The 11,485-nt window shown below is 45.0% G+C and overlaps 1 protein-coding gene across 8 annotated transcripts in view; it reads left to right on the top strand.

Moving 5' to 3' along the window:
* The window catches only part of ZNF185 (zinc finger protein 185 with LIM domain), a 186,686-nt gene that overhangs the window by 110,466 nt on the left and 64,735 nt on the right, over positions 1-11,485 (top strand). For all 8 annotated transcript variants that reach the window (XM_056539639.1, XM_056539638.1, XM_056539637.1 and 5 more), the window contains 3 exons: positions 1,932-2,039; positions 3,180-3,239; positions 4,064-4,132. In XM_056539639.1, coding sequence (XP_056395614.1) covers positions 1,932-2,039; positions 3,180-3,239; positions 4,064-4,132 — 237 coding nt within the window. The remainder of the gene's footprint in view (positions 1-1,931; positions 2,040-3,179; positions 3,240-4,063; positions 4,133-11,485) is intronic.

The following is an 11,485-nucleotide window of genomic DNA, read 5'->3' as shown; positions in this document are numbered from 1 at the left end:
CTTCCAGTACTTTTTAGCAGCTGTATGCTACAGAGGAAATTCATTTATTTTTTAATTTCTCTTTTGTCTTGTCCACAGTGCTCTCTGCTGACACCTTATGTCCGTATCAAGAGCTGTCCAGAGCAGGAGAAAATCCCCATAGCAAACCTATGCTGCTGTGGACAGTTCCTGACATGGACAGAGGTGTCAGCAGAGAGCACTGTGGACAAGACAAAAAAGAAATTCAAAAAGCAAAGAATTTCCTCTGTAGCATACTCTGTAACGGGACCCAACAGTCAGTGAGGAGCTCGTGTGGAAGATGGCACGCATTTGGCATTCATTTGTATGGTAGCGCCAAAAATACCAGAGTACAACTCTCGGGCATCATCAACGCTCCCATAGAAATGAATGGAGTGCACGTTGTTTACCAGTAGACGACACATGCTCTGTATGGGAGAGTCGGGGTCCCAGCGGATAAGTAACTTTTGGCTGGAGTTCTCCTTTAAAGGGGTACTCCGGTGGAAAACATTTTTTTTAAATCAACTGGTGCCGGAACGTTAAACAGATTTGTAAATCACTTCCAGTACTTTTAAGCAGCTGTATGTTACAGAGGAAATTATTTTCTTTTTGTCTTGTCCACAGTGCTCTCTGCTGACACCTGATGCCCGTATCGGGAACTGTCCAGAGCAGGAGAAAATCCCCATAGCAAACCTGTGCTGCTCCGGACAGTTCCTGACACAGACAGAGGTGTCAGCAGAGAGCACCGTGGACAAGACAAAAAAGAAATTCAAAAAGAAAAGAATTTCCTCTGTAGCATACAGCTGCTTAAAGGTACTGGAAGGGTAAAGAATTTTTTAATAGAAGTAATTTACAAATCTGTTTAACTTTCTGGCACCAGTTGATTTAAAAAAAAAAAAAAAAAAGTTTTCCACCGGAGTACCCCTTTAACTTCAGTTGGTAATGTGTAATTCTTTGTTTCTCCTGTGATGGCACTATAGGGAAGTTAAACGCTTGTGTCTACATTCCTCTATAGCAGTGGATTTCAACCTGCGGACCTCCAGATGTTGCAAAACGACAACTCCCAGCATGCCCGGACAGCCGTTGGCTGTCCGGGCATGCTGGGAGTTGTAGTTTTGCAACATCTGGAGGTCTGCAGGTTGAAGACCACTGCTCTATAGATTGTTGGGCTGTATTTGGTTATCTAATTGTTAAAGAGGTACTCCGATGAAAACCTTTTTTCTTTTAAATCAACTGGTGGGAGAACTTGCACAACTAGTGGCTGACTTAAAGGGGTTATCCAGGAAAAAAACTTTTTTTTATATATCAACTGGCTCCAGAAAGTTAAACATATTTGTAAATTACTTCTATTAAAAAATCTTAATCCTTCCAGTACTTATTAGCTGCTGAATGCTACAGAGGAAATTTCTTTCTTTTTGGAACACTGATGACATCACAAGCACAGTGCTCTCTGCTGACATCTCTGTCCATTTTAGCAACCATGCATAGCAGATGTATGCTAAGGGCAGCATGGTGGCTCAGTGGTTAGCACTGCTGCCTTGCAGTGCTGGGGACTTGGGTTCAAATCCCACTAAGGACAACAATAAATAAAGCGTTATTATTATTATAATACCTTTAGCAGAGAGAGCTGTGCTCGTGATGTCATCAGAGAGCATTCCAAAAAGAAAATAATTTCCTCTGTAGTATTCAGCAGCTAATAAGTACAGGAAGGATTAAGATTTTTTAATAGAAGTAATTTACAAATAGGTTTAACTTTCTGCCACCAGTTGATTTAAAGGAAAAAAGGTTTTCACCGGAGTACCCCTTTAAGGAATCCTAAATCAGAAAATGGTTTTCCAAATCATATAACCCCTCCACAAAATCAGCATCGTATGTGCAATATTCAATACAAATTGATGCCCTGAATGATCACAGCAATATTTTTATTTTTACAGGGAAACAAATGATCTTAGCATCCCAAGACTTACCTCCAGTAATGCAGAGACCAAAAGCCCCATTATAAACTCAGAACCTGGGAGGATCACAGTCTTTACAGAAGAAAGGTAGGAGGACTGATCAAAATAATATATATGTGGTGTCCCGGTACCGTATTGCATACCATACCTTGTCTGGTGGTTCCCAAAATCAGAGTTCCTACATTCATGTAGGGTCCCCCAGGTGGGACAGCCCCTAGTCGCCTCCTCCTTTTCTAATATTATAATGTTTATGTGTATATATTTAATAACGTATATATTTAATATAATGCATATTAGTGTGCTTACCTTGTTAGCGTCGCAGGACCTTCGGTCCTCTATGGTATGTTGGAGGACCTTTGGAGGTCCTTGGGTCACATGTTTACCCATAACTCTATGTAAAGATGATTGACAGAAGTATTGGTCCAATTAGCTCTAGTCCAGCCCCTGCCCATATAAGGGAGCTGTAGCCAATTATCGCTCTGTTGGGTTGCTGCTCTCGTGGATGCCGGACTAGCAGGATGGATCTGCGCAACTTGCAAAGACACGCTAAGCCAGAAAACCTACCAGCCTCAGCCTAAACTAAACCATGAGTTCTAAACTAAATCCCCGCTAAAGCTAGCATGACTACTGGACCGAAACAAAATCCCCTAAATCCAGTGGAACAATGCATATCAGTCTAAGGACTCTAAAACGCTTAAGGTCCCAACCACTGTCAATCTCTAAGAGACTTTGCCTGTATAGAGACTGTTCCGGTTATGAAGCTTGCATAAAATCTTCAGTAAAGTTCCGACTGTTTTTAGCAAACTCTCCGGTTGTGGACATTCAATTATTCTATGCCTCCCTATCGCTCTTGGGAAGGGTGGCGGTAGGACAAGCATTACAGAGGAGCCCTCACCCTGGCGTCACGAATAGAAAGGGTTAACCAGACACCCTTTAGTCACTGCACAGCTACACCCCATATACCTTACTCCCCCAGGCTATCACATATATATATATATATATATGATAAAACTGATAATAGAATGACAAATCCCATAATGAATTGTTGGGATTCATCAGCATTATGTATCACAAATTATTTGTCTGGGTGAGGCTTTATAGTAAGATTAGGATATGTCCCCTTACACTTAGGATATGTCCCCTTACACTTAGGATATGTCCCCTTACACTTAGGATATGTCCCCTTACACTTAGGATATGTCCCCTTACAATTGTCCTTATTTGCAGTTACGACACTTCACCAAAAGCTTCAGTGCAAAGCAGCTCTACAGCAAACACAGCTGAAAGGTAAGAATGTATTCTGTATGCATTTACCGTAGACAGGGGGCGCCTCTATAAGTGATTCAGGCATATCAGCCACACCCGGCCTGAGAGGGGTTCAAAGCCCCCCTCTGTCCCTTAAAGTGTACCCGTCAGATCCAACAAAACAAAAAAATTTTTATATATCACTCAGTACCTAATCCTGACCATGTACATCTAATTTTTATGTGTCTAGCACCTTTATTTATTTTTTTATTACACTTTTAATATAGCTCACGAGTCTGAATTCCTCTCAAAGGAAGGGGGCGTGGCCTCACTGTGCAGGTCTCCGCCCCCTCCCTCAGTATGCTGTCTGCTCACATCTCCCCTAGCATTAGCAAAACTACAACTCCCACCTTGTCCTCACTGACAGTAGTGGGACACAAGCTGACAGTGGGAGGATTTTTCCTCCAGGTCTGAGCCCTGCACTCACAGCTGTCAATCAAGGAAGTGTGTCCATGACATAGGTGATGATGCATGGACACAGCAGGACTAGTATGTGTCTAAGCAGGCGGAGGGGGGGCAGTTGTTTGACTGGCTTTTTCAATATGAAATACAGAAAATTTTCTAATGAAAGCAATTGCAAAACCTATTGGTTATACATGCTTTACAACATATCAAAGGTTTTAGTATCTGACAGTGCCCATTTAAGAAGACAGCGGTGTTATAGATAGTACATGAGGACTGGTTTTTCAGGGTTTTTAGGGTGTTACATAGGGTGTTACATCCAGGTACAATGCACCTGTCTGAATGCGGCTTTATAGTAAGCTGTAAGAATATGTTCTCTTTCTTACAATCGTACTTATTTGCAGTTATGACACTTACAAAGACTTACCGAAGGCTTCAGTGCAAAGCAGCTCCACCACCAGAACTACTGAAAGGTAACAATATATCGTGTATACATTCACTCTAGACAAGGGGGCGTCTCTATAAGTGATGCAGGTATGGCAGTCACACCTAGGGTTGCCACCTGGCCTGTTTTTTTCCAGCACAGCCGGTATTTTTGCCACCCTGCCGGTATTTTTATATTAAAAGTACCGGCAATGCAATGGCCAGTATTTATCCAAACAATCCTCCAACTCCTGGAATGTTGCACCATAACCTATAACAGTGTTTCCCAACCAGAGCGCCTCCAGCTGTTGCAAAACTACAACTCCCAGCATGCCGGGAGTTGTAGTTTTGCAACTGCTGGAGGCACCCCTGGTTGGGAAACACTGACCTATACTATATACTACTATATAGTCCAACATGCTGGGAGTTGTAGTTTTGCAACAGCTGGAGGCACCCCTGGTTGGGAAACACTGCCCTATTCTATATACTACTATGTAGTCCAACATGCTGGGAGTTGTAGTTTTCGTTTGGGGGCAGCTGCTGAGCCACAGGCTGTATCAGGGCATGCTGGGAGTCGTAGTTAGTAACTAACTGCAACTCCCGAATTTAATTAAAAAGAAAAGTCACATTGAAACAAAATGGTTATGTTAAAAACTACAGATTGGGGCGCAAAAAAAGAGCCCTCATACAGGCCCCTATAAGGGGAAATAAATCACAGGCTACTCAGCAGATGCAATCTACAGGTTTGGCTTTAGAGCAGTGTTTCCCAACCAGGGTGCCTCCAGCTGTTGCAAAACTACAATTCCCAGCATGCCCGGACAGCCGTTGGCTGTCCGGGCATGCTGGGAGTTGCAGTTTTGCAACAGCTGGAGGCACCCTGGTTGGGAAACACTGTTTTAGAGTATTCCCATCTCATAAAGTGACTGCACTTTTCCTGTAGAGTGGCCTCTAGCCATCTGAATCCTCAAGGAAGTGCAGTTCCCCTATTAAAATAAATTGACTACTGAATTGCCACGTGTCCAGGGGTGGCTCTGCTGTGCCGAGAAACATGGCGCTAAACCAGTGCTGCGTCTTTTACACTCCCAGAATAAGTGAGGGCCCCAGAGATCAGACCCCACTCATCACATCACACATTTGCCCCCAGGTCTATCCCTCCCCTATCAGATCATAATAGCATATCCTAGCAATATGCCTTAATTCTATAAGATGGGAAAACTTCCTTAAAGGGGTACTCCGCTGGAAAAACTAAAAATTTTAATCAACTGGTGTCAGAAAGTTAAACAGATTTGTAAATGACTTCTATTTAAAAAAATCTTAATCCTTCCAGTACATATCAGCAGCTGTATGTTCCCCAGGAAGCTATTTTCTTTTTGAATTTATTTTCTGTCTGACCACGGTGCTCTCTGCTGACACCTCTGTCCAGGTCAGGAACTGTACAGAGCAGGAGAAAATCCCCATAGCAAACCTCTCCTGCTCCGGACAGTTCCTAAAATGGACAGAGGTGTCAGCAGAGAGTACTGTGGTCAGACAGAAAGGAAATTCAAAAAGAATAGAACTTCCTCTGGAGCATATAGCAGCTAATAAGTACTGGAAGGATTAAGATTTTTTAATAGAAGTCATTTACAAATCTGTTTAACTTTCTGGCACCAGTTGATTTAAAAAATAAATAAATAAATAAAGTTTTCCACGGGAGTACCCCTTTAAGTGCAAGCTTAATTTATCATTGGGCCTGTATAATTCCTGTTTTGCCAGGAGATTCCCCAATAATAAGTTGACCAATAAACTGTTGACTAATAAGACCGCCCACCGGACTCCTAAGCCCAGCATGATAGGAGATTTAGATCAATGAATTACAAGGACACTGAATCCATCCATACAAAACTATATGTCTGTCTGCTCTATAACATGCTGTTTGTAGATAAGGCTGCATATTCAATGTGACAGGTATTAATGTATTAAAAATCATTTAATCCCCCTACCGAAAACTATACATTTTAAGAATGCTGATAATATGTTTGACAGCAACGTTTTTTTTTTTTGCACATGCAAATTTTTATGCGCATTTTCCATGCCGATTTTCGCATTGGAAAAAAAAAGTGAACGAACATAGCGAATATTCAAATTTCGCGAACATGGGACGAATGATGGTCAATATATTCGCGAAATATCACGAATTCGAATATGTCCCCTGCTGCTCATCACTAATGATGAGTGGTTTTTAGGGTGTTATATCCAGACAGTAAAAGGGGTTATCCAAGGAAAAACTTTTTTTATATATATCAACTGGCTCCAGAAAGTTAAACAGATTTGTAAATGACTTCTATTAAAAAATCTTAATCCTTTCAGTACTTATGAGCTTCTGAAGTTGAGTTGTTCTTTTCTGTCTAAGTGCTCTCTGATGACACCTGTCTCGGGAACCGCCCAGTATAGAAGCAAACTCCCATAGCAAACATCTTCTAAACTGGGCGTTTCCCGAGACATGTGTCATCAGAGAGCACTTAGACAGAAAAGAACAACCTTTACTTCAGAAGCTCATAAGTACTGAAAGGATTAAGATTTTTTGATAGAAGTAATTTACAAATCTGTTTAAAGGGGTTGTGCGCTGCCCTGACTTTCGGAGCTCCGCTCACAGCGTCCGGAAGTTCATTACTCTGAACGCTGTGTGCGGGCTTCAGTGTTCGCAGCCGCCGGGTGTGACGTCACGCCTGGCCCCTCGCGACGTCTCGCCCGCCCCCTCAACGAAAGTCTATGGGAAGGGGGCGCGAGGGGGCGGGCGAGGGGCTGGGCGTGAAGTCACGCCCGGCGGCCGCGAACACGGAAGCCCGCACACAGCGTTCGGAGTAATGAACTTCCGGACGCTGTGAGCGGAGCTCCGAAAATTAGGGCAGCGCACAACCCCTTTAACTTTTAGTATCAAACAACCAATTTTATTGTAATAGGCATAAAGGTAGCAATACCAAAGTAAAGCAAAAGTATCGGGACGCAGCCCGAATCAACAAAAAGGTAAAATCAAATGAATAAAAGGGAATAGGGGGATAAACAAGTCCATGGGTCAGACATGTGTGGATAAAAACAGACAGCAGGGTAATAAAACAGAACGGGTGTTGTCAGTGATTACGTTAGAGACAAAGTATGGCGAATCTCCGGGCAATAGGAGGATGATATCCAAGGAGACCAGACTCTCTCGTAGGAGGCCATTATGTCGGCGCGAACCGCGTTAATTTTTTCAAAGATCAGAATCTCTATCAATTACTCTATCAATAGACAGGACTGGGCTTTTCCAGCATGTTGCTATATGGATCCGCGCAGCCAGCAGTATGAATTGCGCTAGTCTAAATTGGCTGTTGGGCATCCTGCGCGGCCGTCTGCTAAGGAGGCAAAAAGCAGGTTGGAGGGGACAGCGAAAAGAGAGAACAGAACGAAGAATAGAAAGAACAGATGTCCAGAATGTTCTGACGAGAGGACAGGTCCACCACATATGAAGCATGGTTCCCCTATCTGCGCAGCCCCTAAAACATAAGGGAGAGGCACAGGGGAAGATGGAATGTATTCTCGTGGGAACATAATACGTCCTATGTAATATTTTCAGTGACGTCTCAGTAAGGGACACTTGCCAGCTCCCTCTACTCAAGGTATCGCAACATTCCCTCCAGTCTTCCAGAGACAGTTCCATATGGAAGTCAGCCTCCCATTGGGTCATGAACGACAGTTTAGTGTCGGGTGGGGGAGAATTTAGTATTCCATATATTATGGCTAGAAGTCCTCGTCTAGAAGGACTATATTGCATAAGACGTTCAAACCTAGTCAACTGTGGTATGGTGCGTGCAGGGAAATTAGAGTGTAGGAATGAAAAGATCTGATGCATTCGGAAGAGTTCTGAGGGTGGGGGGCGAAATTGTAGAGCAAACACTTCCTTTGTCATCAGAACCCCTCGAGTATGGAATTGATGGGCAGTAATCAGGGACTGTGAAGTCCACCAACGGAATGAGGAATGAGCAAGACCGGGTGGGAAAAAAGGGTTACAGAGGAAGGGCAGGAGGGGAGGAGGGCAAGATTGTAGGTGAAAGCGAAAGCGGACCAGTCGCCAAAGGGAGAGGGAATGAAGAGTGAGAAGAGCAGAGTAAGGGACGTATTTAATGACAGGTTGAGTAGACCACATTAGGGAAGAGAAGGAGTGGGGAGAGATGAGAGAGGATTCGAGGTGAACCCAGATGGGGGTATCGCCATCCGTCAGGAACCAGGCCATCTGTCCTAGTCTGGCAGCATAATAGTATTTTTGAAAGTTGGGGACAGACATACCACCTAAACGCTTATGAAGGTACATTACATTACGTGCTATGCGGGGGGTCCTGGATTTCCATATAAATCTAAAGACATCGGACTGAAGGGACCTGAGATCCGCAGTCGAGACCGGAACCGGAAGAGTGCGAAACAGGTATAGTAGTTTAGGCAGAATCACCATTTTAACCGTGTTTATTCTTCCGATCCATGATAAGTATGGCCTGTCCCAAGTGCGGATATCATGTCGAATAGATTTGTATAGGGGCGGGTAGTTCGCACCATAGAGGGAAGCAACCGCCGGGGTTATACGAACACCTAGATAGGACAGGGCAGGCATTGGAGGGGGAAAGTTAAAGTTAAGGGAAATCAACTTTTGTGTATGGAGGGGAACATGTATATAGAGTGTTTCAGACTTAGATGGACTAATCCGGAGACCCGAGCAAGACGAGAAGTCTGTGAGTAGGCGAAACAGGTTAGGTAGAGATGATAGGGGGTGTGTCAGGGATAGAAGGAGGTCATCGGCAAACAAACAAAGTTTATGGATAGAGTCCTTAATCGTGACCCCCAGTACAGTGGGGGAGGCTCGTAGGGATCTCGCCAGGGGCTCCATCGCCAGGGCGAAGAGAGCAGGGGACAACGGGCATCCCTGGCGAGTGCCCCTCTTAATAAAAATCGGGGAAGGGGAGGAGGTAGGGAGTTTGAGAAAAGCCGTAGGATTAGAGTACAGCAGGTGCAGAAGGTGTACAAACGGCCCAGTGAACCCCATTTTAGAGAGGACCCCCCAAAGGTATGGCCAGAGAACTGAGTCGAAGGCCTTTTCTATGTCTAAGGCCAATAGCATAACAGGAGTAGAAGTGGAGGAAGCCCAGTGTACCACCCCCAACACCTTTCTAATATTGTCCGCCTCTTGTCTCCCCGGTATAAAGCCCACTTGGTCAGCGTGAATAACACGGGGCAAAATAGTGTTCAGTCTGCGTGCCAGGATAGACGTTAATATCTTCGTATCCAGGTTAATTAAGGAGATTGGGCGGTAATTTGAGACCAGGGATGGGTCCTTCTGGGGTTTGGGGATCACCGTTATAAGGGCATCTAAGTATTCAGGGGGTAAAGAGGGAGCCTGAAAGAGGTTATTATAAAGGTTAACTAGGTGGGGAACTAGAATAGGAGAGAATTTCTTATAGTACATTGCAGACAGGCCATCTGGGCCAGGGGCTTTTCCCAATTTCAGGGACGCAATTGTATCTGATACATCTTCGTGTGAAATTGGAGAATTAAGGAGATCCCTCTCGGGGTCAGTGAGAGAGGGGAGGGAGGTAGAGTCAAGAAAAGAGTTCAGACTGGGAGTATAGGTAGGCGACTGGTCAGGGATAGAATAAAGTTTAGAGTAGTAAGAGTGAAAAGTCTGGTAAATCTTGTTGGGGTGGGAAGACCGGGAACCAGGGTGCAACTGAATGGTGTGAACATAATTAAGCCGTTGTTTGCTGCGGAGCATATTGGCAAGCAACCTATCCGGCTTATTGGCATAGCGGTAGTATGTGGCCTTAGTCCACCTAAGCGCTTTTTCCACTCCGGTGGACAGGACAGCATCCAGGCGCAACCTGGTATCCCGGATAGCATTGTGGAGATAAAGAGAGGGGGCACGCTGGTGAGCCAGGGTGAGTCGAGAAAGCTTGTTGTGTAGCGTATGTTGAAGGTGGGAGCGACCTCTTTTCATGTATGAAGCTAGCGATATGAGCCGTCCCCTAATGAAGGCTTTGTGGGCAGACCATACCCAGATCGGGTTTGAATTCAGGGTGGCATTGGTGGAGAAGTAGGATGTGAGATCTGCTGTAAGGGAACGTTTAACTGTCTGGTTAGTCAGCATAGACTCGTTAAGTCTCCAGGTAAAAGGTGTGGTAGGACCACCTATGAGATCCAGCTCTACACATACCATCTCATGGTCAGACCAGGGAGAGGCAATGTGTCTCGCGTACAGGAGGCACGGTAAAGTAGAGGTGTTGAGAAGTAGCCAGTCTATGCGAGTGTAATTTTTCTGGGAGGATGAATAGTAAGAATACCCCCTCGACTGACCATTGTGCTCCCTCCATGCATCCGCGAGTTGAAGTGAATGGAAGGCCGAGACCAACCTTTTCTGCAACGCTCTAGATCGACCTAAGGGACTAGGGGAGGACCTATCCAAGACGCCATCGTAGACAAAATTAAAATCGCCCGCCCACACCAGAACATCATAAGAGTATGATAGGAGTAAAGAGCAGAGAGAAAGAAAGAATGAAATAGGAGAAGAGTTAGGAGCATAAGAGTTAAGTAGACAGATCTGCTTACCGTACAGGGTGCCCAACAGCAAGACATACCTGCCTTCGGAGTCTGTATGAACGCGGGTCACCTCGAATGGCAACGTATTTTTCAAACAAATCAGTACTCCCCTGCTTTTGGAGACAAAAGAGGAGACATATAATCGGGAGTACTGGGAATGGAGGAAGCTAGGGCAGGAGGACTGGGAGAAGTGAGTCTCCTGAATGCAAATTATATCAGGGCGGTAGCATCTATAATCGATGAAAGCTTTCCTCCGTTTGGGGGGGGAATTAAATCCCCTGACATTATGGGAAATTATCTTACACATAAGACGGAAGACCAAGCAATGCGGAGACGGGACAAACACGCAGAGACAGAACAACCATAGGACACATGGACCCACTGACTAACAAAAACGAACAACATCAAACCACAAACAAAACATTGAACAAACAGAAAAAAGTCAAACTGGAAAGCGAAGCCGTATAATATAGCGGCTCCGCTTACTTCCATCTCTCGAAGCAAACGAAGGACACATCAGTCCGGTCACACCAGCCCTTCTAGGGTCGGTGGCTTCAGGGTGCCAGGTGAGAGGGGGTCACTTGCAACGGTGAGTCAACCTTCCGGGGCCATCCCCAGGCATCGCTGTGATTTACGCTGGGCCGAGGGGACACTGGTCCAGGACTTGGAGGGTCGGGGGCCCCTTCGAGGCAAGTCGGTCGCAGGAGGCTGTTCTGGGGCAGTCCAGGGGATACCCTCTTTAGTGAGGGCAGTTTGGGCCTCAGACAGGGAGCGAAATTGGTAGGGGCGCCCTTTAAGTTGGCAGATGA

Source organism: Hyla sarda, chromosome 9 (assembly GCF_029499605.1).
Source record: "Hyla sarda isolate aHylSar1 chromosome 9, aHylSar1.hap1, whole genome shotgun sequence".
NCBI lineage: Eukaryota > Metazoa > Chordata > Amphibia > Anura > Hylidae > Hyla > Hyla sarda.
The sequence above is the reverse complement of the archived record's forward strand: the minus strand, read 5'-3'. Positions and strand labels throughout refer to the sequence as shown.